The 17,953-nt window shown below is 41.9% G+C and overlaps 3 protein-coding genes across 3 annotated transcripts; 2 read left to right on the top strand and 1 right to left on the bottom strand.

Moving 5' to 3' along the window:
• The first annotated feature begins 8,386 nt into the window (after window positions 1–8,386).
• On the top strand, window positions 8,387–9,576 carry LOC144666300 (uncharacterized). The gene is made up of 2 exons (XM_078527705.1): window positions 8,387–8,701; window positions 8,985–9,576. Exons 1-2 carry the CDS (start codon window positions 8,456–8,458, stop codon window positions 9,336–9,338), a joined length of 600 nt encoding a protein of 199 aa, XP_078383831.1. The 5' UTR covers window positions 8,387–8,455; the 3' UTR covers window positions 9,339–9,576.
• A 1,204-nt stretch (window positions 9,577–10,780) lies between these two features.
• Window positions 10,781–11,876, top strand: LOC144665861 (uncharacterized). The gene is made up of 2 exons (XM_078527140.1): window positions 10,781–11,110; window positions 11,384–11,876. Exons 1-2 carry the CDS (start codon window positions 10,853–10,855, stop codon window positions 11,666–11,668), a joined length of 543 nt encoding a protein of 180 aa, XP_078383266.1. The 5' UTR covers window positions 10,781–10,852; the 3' UTR covers window positions 11,669–11,876.
• A 4,905-nt stretch (window positions 11,877–16,781) lies between these two features.
• On the bottom strand, window positions 16,782–17,831 carry LOC144665908 (uncharacterized). Its single transcript, XM_078527191.1, has one exon. The coding sequence runs from the start codon at window positions 17,740–17,742 to the stop codon at window positions 17,077–17,079; it is 666 nt and encodes a 221-aa protein (XP_078383317.1). The 5' UTR covers window positions 17,743–17,831; the 3' UTR covers window positions 16,782–17,076.
• Between the last annotated feature and the right edge of the window lie 122 nt (window positions 17,832–17,953).

Raw genomic sequence — 17,953 nt, 5'->3', positions numbered from 1 at the left:
ACCCCCGGGACTTACCGGGGAATTTAACATTTGGCAAGTGTTAAAACCCGGCTCATTACCCCGCCCTAGGGGCCAAGACGTCTGTTCAAAGCCCCGCATAGCGGGGACATCCTAACCAAATAAAGAAACAACTCAAGAGCGATATTCAGGAAAAACCGGGGAAAAATCTTGATTTCGTTCCAGAAGTTAAAAATCCTATTTCTATTATTTATTGTCCATATATTGCTGGTTTTCACTGTCACGCAAGTAACGCTACTGTCACGCGCTGCTAAAAAATAAATCCAAAACTGTTGAGTCAAAAAATTCAAGAATATTACAGGTTGTAGAAAACTACTATATAGTCAACGTATCCAATTCTCAGGTCTGTACGGTATTCCGTACTTGAGTTATCCGTCAAAATATTTTACACAAATTTAGAGAGCTCAGTATGGAAACTCCATGCTGGAGTCCATGTAAAGGGCTCCAAGATGGCCGTCGGAAATCAATAAAAACATATGGCATTAACTTCCGCTATAAAAAGCGGTCAGTTCACCTTCATGAACATCGCTAGAAATGGACTTGGTCGGCGAATTTTGTGCATCTCCCGCTCCCGGTTCCCTATCGGCCCTGGCTCCTCTCCCCCCGGTGTGGGGCCACGTCCCTGGGCTCTTCACGATGGCTGCCCAGCGGCATGCCGCCGTGTCGTGTCCCTTCGGATTCATGGGAGCAGTGTTCCTCTCCCCTCCTCTCGTCCCTCTCCTCTCCCTCTCCTTTCCACTCAACCGGTCTCACTCACTCATGTTCTCTCATCTTGTGTTCCGCTACATTTTTTTCATCATTCATCTCCAAATTTTCTTTCTCGTTCCTCTCTCAATTCCAGGAATACTATTCGCGACTCAGTCCGCACAGAGATGCACGTGAACATTCACATAAACACTTCTCGTTAAACCTCAACCGTTTAGATTGTTAAAAATAACAGGATTAGGCATTTTCTTTAAACATACGTGACAGCCTTCGGGCGGCCATTTTGATATAATAATAATAATAATAATAATAATAATAATAATAATAATATAAAGCTTTTATTTATACACGATAATGTTTTGCAGCATAGCTGATGTGGTCGTGTTTACAAATACTTTAGCTAACTAACCCTTAAAAATAAAACTAAACTAGCATTCAAACAAAAAATACACACCTCAATCCCTATACTTCAGCACCCTTGAACTCACATTCTTACGGGCCTCGTACCTATTGTTCTCGACTTATCATCTTTTCTTATAACACCTCTAGAGTCTTCTCTCCGTCCACAGTGTTTATGACGAGACCTCAGAACATTTAGACAAAAAATACCCTGCGGATGTACATGCCTCATGGTATCCACTTGCTTGACCAGTACGTCTTCTAAGGGGTAAAGTCTAGCCGATATCTGCGACGCACATGATTTTGTCATTGTTGAGCCACACGACCAGACTATCATAGTACATTACAGACGGTAATACTTAATCTACTCTCGCAGGAATTGGCAAACATGATCTCAGGTTCAGTTTCTGGTGAAGTAATTCTGAATCTGTGCATTCTCGGCCCTCGCCCGCGGCTCTCGACGCCGACGGGTGTGTCTCGCTTCCCCCTCGCGTGTGGGGGCCGGAGTCCGTGTCCTTCCTGTCGTGGCTGGTCGACCCGTCTGGTGTCTGGTGTCCGCCCGGTCTCCCGCCCGGGCGGGGGGCTGCGGGTCCACCCTCCCACCACCGCGTCCGCCCCCCCCCCCCCTGGCCTTCGTCGGCGGTGGGCCCCCGGATGTCGTGTGGCGCGAAACTCCGAAATTCAAAATGTTATATCTTAAAGACAGCGGATGCTATCGAGTTAAAAAAGCCTTCAATAAGATATATATTAAGGACGTCTTATAGCCAGTGAAGGATAAAAAGTCAGGGATATCTCAATTTTGGATTTTAGAATTTTGATGACGTCATGTGAAAACCAAGAATAGCTATAAGGTGGGAAAGAAACCTGATGTAGTCTGTTTCCGCCAAAAGCCTTTTACATGTACTTTGAGAAAACTAAGAAATCATTTTTCGTAGTCAGAGTCACAGTTGCCAAATTTCTAACCCGAAATAAACTATTATATACACACCTGTCGGAAAACCCATAATATAGGATGTGATTGTTTTGGTAATAAAGTTGTTGTTGCCCTATATACAGGACGTATTTCAGCTTTTGTTGACCATCTACTTCAGCCGCGTAGCACAGAAACCAGCCTTGTGCGACCGACGTCAATAACTTCAATGAGAAGATTACACTGCCTAAACAGTCTAAAAAAGCCTTCCTTGTCTCATTAACACTGTATGCGAAGCATACAAAGAATTTCATCAAGGAAACCCTTCCGTACCTAACAGGTTTTAAAGAGAGAAATATACTCAGTCTGATCTTTCAAGAAAACTAGTTCATATTCAATGAAAAAGATTATATTTAAACCCATTGAACAGCCATGGACACGAAAATCACCAAAATAGAAAACGAAATACTCCTACAAAGTAGCAAAAAACCTATCCTTTGGAAACGATCCATCGACGACGTCTTTTCAATGTGATGCACAAGAAGAAACAAAATAGAAGAATTTTTTCTAAAGGCAAACAGCTTTCACCCTTCGATAAAATTCACGGCTGAAATCTCGGAAACAGACACTACTTTCTTGTAGACGATAGTGCACAATGCGCGTGCTGCCCATATATGGTCAAAATGTTAACGTTATCTGTCATCCCGGTGTACATAACAGATATCCTGCGATATACGTAGGTTGCGAAGATTCATCCGAAATCTTGTAAAGCGCTGCATAAATACAGTTTTTCTACCTGCAAAATGTGTTTCGTTGACAATTTGTTGAATAATAAAACAATTATCCTGCTCAATCTTGCGGAATATCGTCTGATTTTAGCCAACTCGGCCTACGGCCTCGTCGGCTAAGTATCAGGCGATATTCCGCGCGATTTCGCAGGATAATTGTTAATTAACGTGTGAGCACATTACAAACCTACAGAGCTGTTTCAATACACGAATCTCTATTCGTGTCATCTGCCAGGCGTCACGCAAGGCTTTGTCAAGGGAGAAGCGTTAAGACATCTTAGAACAAACTCCTCACAACGTTCATTTGAGAAAAACATTAGTCCTTCATGTTAAATCCCGGCTGTCGTCCCCGCTTCAAGTGATTGCTCAATTGCTCAAAAAAGCGGGAATAACTAATTTAGGAAATAGACGCCTGCAAGACATGGTACTGATTCTTTTTAAATGTCTGTATCTTGATAACTATCCTGCATATCTGAAACAAATGTTTTCCTTTCGCTCTGTTTCGTATTCCTTAAGAGGTAGCAACATTCTAACCCTCCCTAAGCCGTCTTCTTCTTCCTTTGGTTTAAATTCTTTCAGTTATCTTGCCTGCAAACTATGGAACTCTCTACCTGATACTTACAGAACAATCAATTCCTTCAACAATTTTAAGCGCCTCGTCCGAAACTATAGTTTTATGTAATTTGTATATAAACTGATCTTATTTATTATATATTATTATTATATTAGGTAACTTTAATTTAATTGTAATGCTTTATTTTTCCGCTCAGTGTTTTTTTGTTTTTATAATTTTCTAGGCTGTTATTTTTACATTTTTTTTCCTCGGAGATATTAGCTAACCAGCTACTCTGTAAATCCGAGAAAAAATAAAGTTTTTATGTATGTATGTATGTATGTATGTATGTATGTATGTATGTATGTATGTATGTATGTATGTATGTATGTATGTATGTATGTATGTATGTATGTATGTATGTATGTATGTATGTATGTATGTATGTATGTATGTATGTATGTATGTATGTATGTATGTATGTATGTTGTTGTATTGTTGTTGTTGTTGTGTGTTGTTTTGTTGTTTTGTTGTTGTGTTGTTGTTGTTGTTGTTGTTGTTGTTGTTTTGTTGTTGTTGTTGTTGTTGTTTTGTTTTGTTGTTGTTGTTGTTGTTGTTGTTGTTGTTGTATGTATGTATGTATGTATGTATGTATGTATGTATGTATGTATGTATGTATGTATGTATGTATGTATGTATGTATGTATGTATGTATGTATGTATGTATGTATGTATGTATGTATGTATGTATGTATGTATGTATGTATGTATGTATGTATGTATGTATGTATGTATGATTGCGTGCTGTTAAATCACAGCTGCACGGCCCCGATCTACTGTTTTAGACACGGCAAACTTTACTCCTTGCTTGTATTCGTACAGCTTTAACGACGTTTACTGTCGCTTAACTAACATGTACAAGCTATGACAAATGTAAACAGAGTCGGTCGTAAGTATTAAAAAGAGTTTAGTGCGAGTTTCTTTATTATCGGCTCGTGATTAGCGTAAACGGCGTTATTATGTTTTGAGCAAGAAGGCTACAATTCGTAGTTCGGTTGAACAAATAGTTAACGTTTGTGAGCTGAAATGTTTTTATACAGGTGTTTTATATAGTTTAGTTTTCGCAGTTTTGTACCTTTGTGAATTTGTCATGTGGTAGGACTGCTGTACTAATCATTTTAGCAGTTTCTGCCAGCAATTTACGGCAGATAAATCGAGTTCATTCCTGTATATTTATTCGGGAACTGCGTAAAAATTACCTTATCTTCGTTCCGCGGACGAAATGAATCGCTGTTTTTCTATGGCATTTGTTTAGTTCTAGTGACAATGCCTTTATTTTTGCCCGTGGCTTTCACAGATTTCTTCAGTGAGCTGAAGGGGAAACCGATGAAAAGTGACGGTATCGCTGCACATTCGCGTGTTTTCTAATGCATCGCCACTGGTTTCGGATACTTGCTTTAGGCTTCGTGTATGTTTTGCAAGTATTTAGTACGACAAACGTTTTTTTAATTTCCATTCACCCAGTTCGCTTTTACTGCAGAACAAATTTCCGTGATTGGAAAATGATTCTAACCGAAAGAGAACTAAACTTTAAAATTTACTAAAGCTGATCACGAAATGCGAGAAAACCGGAAATAAAATTGCACTTGCGTGGCAACCACGTAGCTTGGCAACGTTAATTGGCAACGAGATACTGTAATCAGTCGGGGGAACAAGTGCCAGTTGATAGCGACATCACTTCTCCGAGAAGTGACTGAGCCCGCGGTTTTCGTCCCAGAAGTTGCTAAGCAACATGACGAATTTGTACGCGCGATTTCTTTCGGAGTACTCGTGAACCTTTTGCGCTAGTTTTTGATTGGATGAAATAATTCGAAATCTCTTCGAGTGCTTCAACGAAGATTTGCCAAAACCGGCACATATTCCCCCGACTGTAGTGGGCCCTTAGTATCACTGTTTTATTTCTCTGTAGCTGATTACTTAAAATTGTTTGATGTACAACTTTTGCGGTACCTTTTTGTGCAGTAAGTATATGGCAAACATATTTTAAGTAACTACAAAAGCTTAAATGTTATATATAAAAACCTCTGACCTGGTTTTACTTTTACCGTTTCACTAAGTTTCCACTTAGTTGAAGCCAAACTGTGCCTGCGAGCGGTTCACTTGTTTGCATGCAACGCAAGAAGCTCGTCTCCAATATTTCTTGTCGTTTCGCCTCACTTATTCTTACCTGTTCCTATAGTTTGAGTTTTCCAGGGGTGAGTTATGAGAAGCTGTTGATATTTTGCGCAAGCTCTCGCTACAATCCTCATTTTCGCAATTTCTACATTCCAATGTCTTCCCCAAGCATTTCTCACGAAAGTCATACGAAGTCCGCAATCTTGGACAGCTCAGAGAGGCTCTGGTAACCAGGCATGACAAATCTAGAGCCTTCGGTCTTATTGTTCAGCGACATATCCCCCCGGTACGTAGAGTCGGGCTCAGTTCTGCTCTGGCCTCGCTCTCAGTCAGGTCTCCATGCGATCTGTCCTCCTCCAACAAAAAGGATGTTTTTACCCCTCGACAGTCCGTTTAAGGTGATTCCACTGAATAGAGGTTACAATTATGATATGAGCATTAAAAAAAAATGAAATAAAAAATGGGGGTCACCACGCTAGTTTTTGTGTAAAATGGATGGGCATTATAGTAAATATACGACCCACGAGGTATATATTAGGAATCCCAGTAATCCGAATGAGGAACTAATGTTTCTAGAAAAAAGTCATTATTACATTACAGTATTGGTCTAGCTCAACAACATAGACATTGTTCTTATATTAAAAACTATTTTTAATGTACAGGAATTAAGATAATGAAAGAAATTAAAGATTTTGCTTCGTGCGCATGTCAACGGCAATACCTGAAAACGTGCTTTTTACGGCATTAAAATTAAAATATCTCAATGTAGAATTTTAAACTTTTCGATATATTGTAGACAGCCGTATGAACTTTAAATTAATGCATTAACAAATGGGGGTCACCGTGCTCGTTTAAGAGAAAACGACCATTTATTTCCCTACGGACCTTAGCCAGAAGGGAATCTCGTAGTGTTCGTATGCGCAGCAAGGATGCACAATGCAATTCAGTGGAATCACCTTAAGAACGTTCGCGCGAAAATCTTCCAACATTGCAACTTTTCTTAAACTTTCACCACAGCTAGTTTACACTACTTATGTCGGACTATGTCAGAAATGTAAAAAAATAGGGGTCACCGAATTCGTTTTTAAGATATGATATCTGAAAGAAGGCGCTTATTTGGATAAATTTGATTTTGCCACTTGATATGACCACTGCAGCTTCTGACAACAAAATATTTTAAATGAATTGATGCAGGTTAACCTTCTTTTGTCCCAATTTATTTGAGTGGGTCTATTGAACAGAAATATTTCACTTTTAAAGTCCCTTAGAGTAAAATTGCCGACGAAAGTTTTTGAAAATGCGTAGAAAAGGCTTTGGGCCCTTGAATGTTTTCAAAAATTTAATTCATGCGCGTGAGATCAAAAGCAATACATGAGAAAAAAAATATGTTGAAACGAGTTAACAATACTCATAAAGACATGCCGCGGTATTTTGAAAGAAAGGCTCTTCGTATTATTTACATTGTTGTGATACATGATCGAAAACATCGCTTAAACACCGATGTAGCGTGTAGCGTTTGCCTGGTTTTTTTTTTCGACAGCTACCGACACCACTTCCAAGTCTGAGAGGGTGCTCAATAATATATTGAACCTTTAATTTTCTGCAACATTTGTCGAACAATATGACAGTACGTGTTTAATTTTAAGCCATGTTTATCGAGAAGTTGCTGTAGACACTACACCTTCTGCAGATAAAATTGATGTTACTGCATTTAGAAACCGTTTATCTGTGGCTCTGTCTTAGCTGAACATGACAGTGCTGTAGTTTGATAGCTGTTTCGTGTTCTCTGCAGTTACGTGCAAAAACTTGCAGGAAACAAGCAATTGAGATTCGTTGATGCATAAAAAGACCCAGTACAAAATTGTCATCTGATAATTAACTTAACACGGCCCGCCTGCTACAGATTCAAATCAGTATAAGTACTTTTCCCATTTCTGGGCATGGCACTAAAATGAGTTGGCTAAGATCAATTGATGTTACTGCTACCGTTTATCTGTGGCTCTGTCTTAGCTGAACATGACAGTGCTGTAGTTTGATAGCTGTTTCGTGTTCTCTGCAGTTACGTGCAAAACTTGCAGGAAACAAGCAATTGAGATTCGTTGATGCATAAAAAGACCCAGTACAAAATTGTCATCTGATAATTAACTTAACACGGCCCGCCTGCTACAGATTCAAATCAGTATAAGTACTTTTCCCATTTCTGGGCATGGCACTAAAATGAGTTGGCTAAGATCACATACTCGAATATTGAGAGGTCTCGCAAGATCTGTTGGCAAGTTAACAAAAATATAACAAATTGAGGCAATAAGAGTCGTTATGAGCTCTTTCATTTAATAGTATATAGTTGTTCTTTTAAATATCGTTTTAAAGAAAATTTTCCTGTTTAACCACAAGTGACCTTAAAAATTTCATTTAAGGAAATTCTACTTTTTTTATGCTTCACTGAACCATGACCAAATATGATATTTTTGATGTGAAACTATAACTAGCGAAAATGAAATACAGCCAACGAAGATGTACACAATAAAACAGGAGTTAATGGTTGTAGGACGAGTTCAAATTTGAAATTAAATAATTTCAAAAAGTAAATTTTTCACAGGTTTGATGATGAACGATCTTATCTCATTGATTACGCGGAGTCCAATCTTGGTTTTCGGGCCTGCGTTGCTATTGTTCAGCGATGTTTCCTGGCTGGGTTTGTTTGTTTGACATGACAGCGTCATGTCACGTATCAACGGAAACCCACTCAAGATAGAATGCGGTCGAATATGCAGACTAAACAATACACAAAACACTGGTCATCTTGTACTGCGGTATAAAAGCTCGGTTAAACAGAGTTGTATTCTCAGTCGAGGAAAGCTTGCAGAGAGGCAATACTTCATTCAAACAAGCATACAATACCACAGTATGAAGACGTGTAGCTTTCTTGTAACTTTTTCGCTCGCCATTGTGTTGGTGAATGCCTTCAGCACTGAAGAACATGTTAAACGCTTTTTTCGACCCGAGCATAGAGCTCTTCTTCCCGCAATAACCAGCTTGCAGCTCGAAGACGAATCCATCCGAGCGCCGGCTCCACAAAATGACGAGTCGACCAAGTGCCTAGCTCCCTGTGAACCAACATGCAACAAGCTGGAAGTGCCTGATTTTCTAGAGGTAAACACCACTCTTTAGTGTTTGATTTCTACTTTTACAACACAGTTGAAGACCGACATTGCTATACTTTGAATTGTAAGGGGAATGCATGTCGTTGTGTACGCTTTATAAGTTCTAGATCTCAGCTGCGCCACGCCTTTTCTACGAACTATCAACACACACAATCTCTTAGCTACTATCAGAAACTCACTATAGGCACGAAAGTGAAATGATTCTTTCACTCATTCATTCATTCAAAGACATCATCTCTAATTTTAATTTTACTCCCTTTTTCATTCAACAGAAAAACGAGAGCTTCCACAAATTTGAAGCGAGGCCTATCAACTGCGTGTTGGCCTCGACGATCGTCTTCAACAGAAATCCGCTGTACAGATGTCAGTTCCTGCAACTCTACCTGTTTGACTGCTGCAGAGCTTGCAATGCTGTGTACGACAAATGCATGATCCAAATGGGAAGTCTTAACGGGGGCCCAGAATTCTGCTATCGCCAGTCATACAAGTGCATGTGTAAATGCATGGAAAAGCACACCCCACCTGAAATTCCACCGTTCCCTAGTCCGGGCCCTGGTCCGACTCCTGGTCCTACCTCTGGTCCTACCACTGTTCCTACCACTGGTCCTACCTCTCTTCCGTCCTAGATAAACCAACAGCAACAATGAAATCTTTACTGAACACTGTATGCTACTGACGCAAGCAGACTGGGAATGACTGCGGTGTTTTCCTGACTTTTGCTGTTTGTTTCCATGCAGTATATTGTTTTTGTATTTCTAACTGCTGTTTAGTTGTATCTTACAAAGCGTTTTACGGCTTGCGTTTTTGTGATATTAATTGTAAACTGATGTGAATTATTCAATAAATGTGTGGAAAAAAATTGAAGATGTTTTCAGTCATTTCTGGTTGTTCTTATGAAAGAAAAACTGAAAATATGAACATAAACTGAAATGAATAAAGAGATCCCTCAAACTCTCTTGAGCTCACTGAGGCCTTGCGATTTTTGCTCAGTACGAGAACAGTATCAACAATAAATATATCAGTACACCCATTTTCCTGAAAATATTTGCCCCTTTCCGATTTTATGTATACTCGAGTTCATTGTTATCCACTATAACAATAATACTTAGCAAATAAAAACAGGCAGTTAACAAGATTATTTGAGAATTGCACTCTAAAGTATTCAGTTATAAAGCTTCGAAAACCACTCAGAACAAATTGTGAGTACAATGTATAATTTACAGTGGAAGCCCATATTTGCTACAGTGTTGTTGAGGTCGTAAAATGCCACACAAATTTTATTATTGTATACCAAATAAACTTTTCCCGATTGCATAATATCAGTGTCACAGTTTACTATATTTCTGTCCAAGTAAGCTTTAGTTGAGCAGATCTTTGTGGTGCCGATATTATTGACATATTTCAAAAGGATCGATTCCTTTCATCCCGCAAATAAAAGATAAATATTGACAACAAACGCGAAGTTATGCTAAGTGCGCTTCAGTTATGTTTGTTTTGTGGTGTGTATAGGCTCACTGATGCCCGGATAACATTCCTGTACAAGCCCTTGAACTAAAATGTTGCCCTTGAGCGAAGAGGTTTATTTCCGTCCTATCCAATACTGCATGACACTATGATGTATCTGTCTGAAAACGTTGTGGAACGGTCCTTAATTGATCATACCGCCTATTTTGGGGTCAAATATAACTTTGTACTTGAGATAAAACGGAAAAAATACATAGCAAAGTCACGTAAATGGACAAACAGGAAAATCTCTGGTGGAGAAAAGTTTTGTGTTAACGCTTTGGTATTATTGTTTACTAGTCTGAATTTTTCAAGGATTGCAATAGCAAAATTGTAACTTGTTTCTTCTTCAAAATATGTAAAAAAAAACACACTACTTTTTTAAGCTTATCAAAGCATTCAATCGGAGCCAACATACGAGAGAATATTTTTGGTATAGTGGCACCACATTGATATTAACTTATACATACATGCATGATTGCCATTCTCAACAACGAATCAAAAACAAGCCACAAACACTTCGAGTATTTTCCTTGCAACTGGCGTGATATAAAAGCTTTTAACACACCCAATCTCATTCAGTGCAGAAGGGCTTGTCCAAAAATCGTTCCCAATCGGTGCTTCTCTCAGTACCAACATGAAAGCGTTCTTGGTTGTTTGCCTTCTCGCTTCGGTCATAATGGCCGCACATGGTTACAGAAGACAAACTCTTGAAGATTTGTACAACGACGAGGCGTTAGAAGCCCTGGAGGGGACGCGAGATGAACCATCGCCGGATTTTAAAGAGAGACTCATTGTTGCTCCCCGGGGGCAAGAGGGCGGCAACAATGATACTTGTAACTGCCCTGCAGAATGTGACAAACTTCATCTTACCAGGCTGCCACAGGATGTTCGGGTAAGTCCGACTGCGCGGGAATTCAAAATGGCAATAAAAAAAAAAATAGACAATGCTAAACGCCTTACAGAGAATTTCAAACTAGTAAATTTAACTATTAATGGTTCGTTTGTTTTATACCATGCAAATGAGAGAATACAAGCCGAGAAAAGCAAACAACAATATTTTTTTATAATATCCTCACACACTTTTGAGTAGTAAGAACTTCATGTAGGGATCATGGAGTATAGTGTGACTTAAATAACGTATCTTCTTTTTTTTCTTTTCTGGCAGAAAATTGACAACTATCTCAGCTACGAGAACTTCCCGGTGCTGTGTCGCGATGCATCAGCCATTATGCTGCCACCTAGAAGTGAGAACAAACCACAGAACAAGTATGTCTGCAAAGAAATGTTCGACTGTTGCCGAAGATGTAACCAAGCCTTTTACATTTGCCTAAGACAGCCTGGGAACAGCTATGGGTTCTGTATGCGCGCGGCGTACAAGTGTATGTGTGATTGCATTGACAAGAAATCTTTCGGGGAACTCCCTTATAAACCCGCAAAACCCTCAAAGTAATCCGTACAACAAGTTCGGGACATTACTCATCAGTATAAAGTGATGTAATTGAACACGTAAACAAGAGCTTTGGTTTTCTTGCTTTTTATAAGATTTTTTTTTTTTCAGTGTTGGTTGTTTTAAGCTTTTGATAGTTGTTTGTTCTCTCTTAGTTAGTGATGTAAGTTTGTTGTAAAAGACAAATAAACTCATTTGAAATGAACCTTAATTATCTATGTGCTTTAATATATTGAAATTTAACTAGCTTTCATTTCCTTTCTGAAACGTCCGCAACAACTCTCATTGCACAAGACAATTGTCTCATCTGCCTTATTTGTTTGTGTTCATTTATTTCGCCTTTTGCGCCAAACAAATTAACGCTTTATTTGTTCGGATATGCCCAATGACTGTTCACAGTCACACCCCCTCGCCCGTTCTCAGTTGTGATAACAAAATATTATTTCTTCTTATCTGTATCCATACACTGCCAAACAGGCAAATAACAATAATATCAACTTCTCAAAACCAATGTACACATTAAAACAAGAATATTGCATACAATCAAAAAACAAAAAAAAGCTATTTAGAGCTGTGGAATAACAGGGTCCAAATGAAGCCCTCATTCCCGAAGGTAGAAGCGGGGACTTTGAATAAGCTAAAAACTGGGTGTGCCCTGAGTCATTTTTTAAGAACAATACAATTAATATTGTCTTGGTTTCTGCGAATCACAGATGGGGGGATGAATGATTCGTACTCCTTCAGACGTACTAAAGAAAAGAATTTACAAATTAAACTTGCTATAGGGTCGTAATTGTCAACTCTTCATATTAAAATTATATATACTTTGAAGGATTATTCTCGGGAGTAGATAAAATAATCGATGAATTGAAATGATTGACTCGATTAAATTCCTAGCAGAGATCAACATCTAATTTCTCCTAGTAGTAAGGTCCGCTTAAATTCGGCAGCAGCCAATCAGAGAGCAGCATTTCTGCGCATGCGTAGAAGGGAAAACCACGTGACTTGGGAGTTGATGACGTCATAGGAGTCGGCCCCAGGGTGTCCGAGTGTCGGTCCCAGGCCCCGCTCGGAGTGTCGGTCCCAGTCCCCGGACGGTAGAAAGAAGCTCGGCCCAGTCCCCCGCGGAAAAAAACCGAAACTAGGTGTAAATAGGCGTAAAAGGGAAAAACCACGTGACTTAGGGGTGTGATGACGTCATAGGAGTCGGTCCCAGGGTGTTTGGAGTGTCGGGTCCAGGCCCCGGACGGTGGAAATGAACTCGGTCCCAGTCCCCGCGCGAAAAAAAAAACGACAAGACAAGAAAATAGGCGCGTAAAAGGGAAAACCACGTGACTTAGGGGTGTGATGACGTCATAGGAGTCGGTCCCAGGGTGTTTGGAGTGTCGGTTCCAGTCTCCGAACGGTTAGAATGAACTCGGGCCCAGTCCTCGCGCGGAAAAAAACGACAAGACAAGAAAATAGGTGTAAAAACAGGTTTTTTTTTAATAACAGGTTTTTTCTGTTAAGGTACAAGACACTAAAAAACGGTAACAAGTGGTCCTAAAGCCCCGGTAGTGTAACGGGTATCACTCCTGCCGCTGAGGTAGGCAATCGAGGTTCGAGTCCTCGCTGGGGATATTTTTTTTTCCTTGTGTCAATGTTCACTAAGCCCTAGTGGCCGCGCACCCTGGGAATGAACGTGTACAAAGTTAGCAAGACCACCATCCTATAGATATGGTTCACAAAGTGCCATACTGTCCTTGTGGTATCTGGAACTCAATACTTTGCACTAAACGCATGCGCAGATGAGTCTACCCACCAAAATTGCTTTTTCTAGGTCGGCGATTCTGAGAAAACGCACGCTTGTGAAGCTATTTTTTAAAAAATCACGTGAGAGAGGGGGGATGGGGGTATCCCCCTTTCTCGGGTGTACTGGGAACGAGTACGAGAGTTTTGTTTGTTTGCTCAAGTCGGTGATCGAATGCACATACGACAACATGTAAACGTTTAACCACGTCTTTATTGTGTTCAACAACATTAAAGTTTCAACTTTTTCTTGGCTTGCATGATTCGTTTGACAATGCGTTCCGTCATGGTTTTACTTCCAGGTAATTTGTTGATGGCTTTAATCATTTTCTCGTCGGCTTTCCACTTGTCCCTTAGATTCTTGGCGTGACTGTAATCGATGTCGTGCTGTTTGGCGATCTTGTCTAATCGATTGATGCCCGGGTCCCCGCGTTTCAATCGCTTTGCCAATTTGGTTCCGGGACCCATGTACTGATAACCGGGCCAGTGAAATTCGATTCCAGTCTTCCCGAGCCACTTCTGAATGTCGATCCCACGTCCGCGTTGTCGTCGCCGTGTCGTCTTTTTTTCAGTCCTCTTCTTCTTGGTCTTCGTCATACTCCAATTTTCGTCTCAACTTTTTGCCTTTGGCCCAATCTTCCCAACCGGGTAATGGTTTCAGTTTCTCGGCTTCCGTTTTTCGCACAGCTGGCTTTTTCCTCGTCTTTAGTTTCTCTTCTAAACTCTTGAATCTCTCTGCCAATGTCGGTTTGCCCGCAGGTGCCGTTTTTGCTTTCTTTGTCGCCTTCGGGGTGACTGTGGGAGGTGATTTCTTGGCACTCCCTTTTATGAGTTGTTTCAACATGGTCTCCACGGGTCCCGTCACCAAACCTACATTCTCCAACTCCTCCTCCTCCTCCTCCGCTTCTTCGCCCGGCCGTCTGGCTGTTACTCCTCCCATGGGAAATTGACGTATCCGTTTGGTCAAACGAGCCCGTTCGCGAGCGAGAGGTTTCACTCGTGCCACGGCGATACCATCGGGAACGGATTTATCTTTTAACAGCAAGTGACTTTCGGCTGCTATGCGAGCCGCTTTGTTCAACAATGCATTGTCCGTGATTTCGCCTTTGTAATATTGCACCAAACGATTCAAGTCTTTAGCGGGAACCATCACGACTTCCTCGGTCATCTTTGAAGTATTCTTCCAACAAGCTTTCGTAACACCCTTGCCAGTAACGAACTTCCTCTTCTAACTTGTCTATGCGCCTTTTCAAGTCGCTTCTCGATGTACACTTGTCGCTACACTCCTTGCACAGTACTAGGGTCTTTCCTTCCGGAGTCTCTTGCCTCTCTCGAATGCAATCTTCGCACTCTGCGTCGTATTTTAAAGCCAAATAGTCATGATTGACGCGGGCGTAGGCTTTGTGCCAATGGTCTGCTCTTTTTTCCCACTCTGCTTCTCTGTCCGCCGATTCGCGTAACATTTTCATCATTGTCTGGAGGGTGTTTTGCAGAGACATGCTTGGTAGATCTGTTGCAGTCCTTTCCAAAACCCGCTACCCTTCTGTGACAGGAGACCTTCTCGCCTTCTCTTCAACGAGTTTCTGCGCTTACCCAGTTCGCGCAAGACCTTCTTATATCGTCGCAGCTTGGCGGTGATCGGTGGACTGAGCGGAATGCGGTTCTTGAGCAAATTCAATACCATCTCACTCACGGCGTTGATCTGATCGGCGTTGGCGTGCTGTAACATCTCTTCTCGCTTGAACCGATTGGCTTCTCTCAGAATGCTCTCCAAGAACGGACGCTGTCGACGTAATCGATTCATACTTCCCACGGGGCTGGACGTCTGTTGTAACTACCGGTGACGCCCTTTGCCCCCATCCTCTTATAGCGCTTGTCCTTTCCCAATTTATAACCCAACTTGCCGGCAAACTTGAGTATGTCCAATAAACCCTCTCCTCTCCACACGGGTCCTCTTTTAGGTTGTTTTCGTCTTCTCCTTACTATCTTTCTTCCTCGCACCATCTTGTCACAGAATGCAGTCTGTTGTAACTACCGGTGACGCCCAATGCCCCCATCCTCTTATAGTGTTTTTATCTCTTTTTCTTTCGAGTGGCTGCATCCAAGGCTTTCTTTGCACCCCAACCTGCAGCACCCGATGCAGCACCCAAAGCGATTGCTTTTCCACCCGCGATCAAAGCTGGTATCAAGGCTGCTAAGGGTAAAATACCACCCTTCTGTCCTATTCTTCTCCTGCCAGCACGTCTCCGCCTTTGCGTCACACGTTTCTTTCTCCTCATGGTCCTATCGTCGTCGCGGTCTACGGCTATAATGATTTACATTATCCATTATCCCTTTAAATCCTTGACTGGCCAATTTACCGCCCAACGTGAAGAATGTGGGTGAAGGACCCGAGAGAAACATGCTGGCCCCCTCGGCTATCTTGTCCACCAAACGATGTTTACGTCTCGCGAGAGCCCCACCTCGCTGCCTCCTTCTTCTGGCCTTACGTTTCGTTCTTCCCATCCTACCATAACTGTCACTTCAGACGGGGGTACCTTCGGATTTATCGTGAAATTGTCGTTCGTACGCTTGCACGTACTTGTCGGCCACGGGCGGCGTGAAATCGGTGATCGTGTCATCTAGAGTTTGCATCTTGATCAAGAATCCTTCTAGTTCGTCCATCGGAAGACCGCGCGCGTACGTTCTCAATTCGATCAACGTCTTGTCGTAGCTGGTGTAGGCAAAACGACATACGTCCACTTTGAACGAATATTTCTTGAAATCGTTCCAGCCCTTGACCACAGTCCCAGCTGAAGTTAGGCATGCCACAATAACACTATTTTCTGTAAGGGAACCCGCAATGATACCCGCTGCCACGATGAATAAAGCCAAAGCGTTCAATGAAGCATGACACCACTTAAAATGGTAAAACATTTGACGATGACACCACCACTTTTTGTGGTAAAAGGTATACAATCCGTCCAATCTGTGTAACAGGTCTGGATCCAAGTTCGTCTTTGACCCGTTTAGTAGGGACATCTTTAATGGCTCACTCTCGTCGAGGTACGACGAACGGTCGGTCGTCCCCCGTCTTTATAGGTCGTAGTGATGGTGTTTGTCGTGGTGATGCCTGCGATGCGACGTCCAGCCGCCACTTGACGTTGATCGTTGAACAGCATTTGCAATTGACGTTGCATGTCGTCTTGATTCAATCGGTGTGGACCACCCGTTAGCGTTCCTTGACCTGCAGGTACGTTGGACCTCGAGGAAGAAGGTCTCAAAGTCCCCGTACCCACTGCAGGAGACGGTAATTGATCCAAGTACCGTCTTAGGACTATGGGGTCGATTCGATCCAATGTCTGTTCCAATCCCCCTCGGTTGACGTTGACGATCGGAATGGCACTAGGACTGGTTCCTACTCCTGCTGGCGAATGTCTTGACATGTTTTTCTAGCTCTCTCTTCTAGTGTCTGGATCAATTCGCTGAAGTAAGTCTCGTTATATTCTCTCACGAATTTCCACATCTGTCGCTTTTCGGCCAAATGTAGCACGGTTTGCATGGCCTCGTAGTCCATGTCCTCTTCTCTCATACGCTCGAAATGACGACTGCACAGGTCCAAGAACGCGAGCCACACGTGATCGTTACGTACGAACATCTCGAACGAATCTGTAACATCTCATGCATCCCTCGCCTTTTAAGAGGTGGCTAAAAATCCGTCTGTCGTCGCCACTGGCAGGGTGTAGATCCAATACCATGTAACCAAAGGGTCTTTCCGTCGTCTTGGTGTAGACGTCCATCACATCTTGCCATCGGGAGGGAAACGCTTGTAACAGTAAATTCCTCATGCCCAATTGATCGCGAGGGTTCTTGAAAGCCACGATGTAATGCGCATTTCGAGAAATGCTCTTGGCGTATTTTCCCGGCGGAAACATGTCTTGACACAAGTACAGGACGGTGATGTTCCTGTGGTGGGAAAGTTTGGTGAACAGATCCAATACTCTCTTGTCGTTTCCTCCTTCTTCCATCAGATCGTCCAATACCATCACCCCTCCACGGGGAAACCATTTGGTCAAATCTACTTCTTCGGGAATCCCTTCGTGAAATTTCACGCCTCGCTTTTTCATGTTCGCGAAACCGTCTTGCCAAGCCCCAAAACAGTAATGAATGGTCTCAGGGGGTGTACTAAACAACTCTTTTGAGTGATTCAAAAGTACCGACTCGGTAAAACAAGTCTTTCCGCAGCTAGAGGGGCCCACGATCAAAATGCTAGAGGGCATCCGAAAGCTAAAGGCTTCACCGCGCTCCATGGCGAAATGACATTCGTCAAAAAACGAGCAATGATATAAGCATGTTGCAGAAAAAAAGTCTGCAACGAATCCCGATCTCCCGAGCGACAGACGACACACACCTTATTCATTTCAACGTTTTTATTTGTCATCTCACAACAACAAGTGTCTTACACCGCAGAGAGACGGTTCACAATCCTGATGGTATTCCATCTTACAAATTTTGTGCCAC

Source organism: Oculina patagonica, chromosome 9 (genome assembly GCF_052425735.1).
Source record: "Oculina patagonica isolate OP01 chromosome 9, crgOcupat, whole genome shotgun sequence".
Lineage (NCBI taxonomy): Eukaryota > Metazoa > Cnidaria > Anthozoa > Scleractinia > Oculinidae > Oculina > Oculina patagonica.
The sequence above is the reverse complement of the archived record's forward strand: the minus strand, read 5'-3'. Positions and strand labels throughout refer to the sequence as shown.

What these genes read in the sequence shown, in the direction of transcription:
- LOC144665861 (XM_078527140.1), top strand. Translation starts at nt 10,853, where the DNA reads ATGAAAGCGTTCTTGGTTGTTTGCCTTCTCGCTTCGGTCATAATGGCC. An exon ending in GGCTGCCACAGGATGTTCGG is followed by an intron (nt 11,111 to 11,383) that starts GTAAGTCCGACT and finishes CTTTTCTGGCAG; the next exon opens with AAAATTGACAACTATCTCAG.
- LOC144665908 (XM_078527191.1), bottom strand. Translation starts at nt 17,742, where the DNA reads ATGGAGCGCGGTGAAGCCTTTAGCTTTCGGATGCCCTCTAGCATTTTG.
- LOC144666300 (XM_078527705.1), top strand. Translation starts at nt 8,456, where the DNA reads ATGAAGACGTGTAGCTTTCTTGTAACTTTTTCGCTCGCCATTGTGTTG. An exon ending in AAGTGCCTGATTTTCTAGAG is followed by an intron (nt 8,702 to 8,984) that starts GTAAACACCACT and finishes TTCATTCAACAG; the next exon opens with AAAAACGAGAGCTTCCACAA.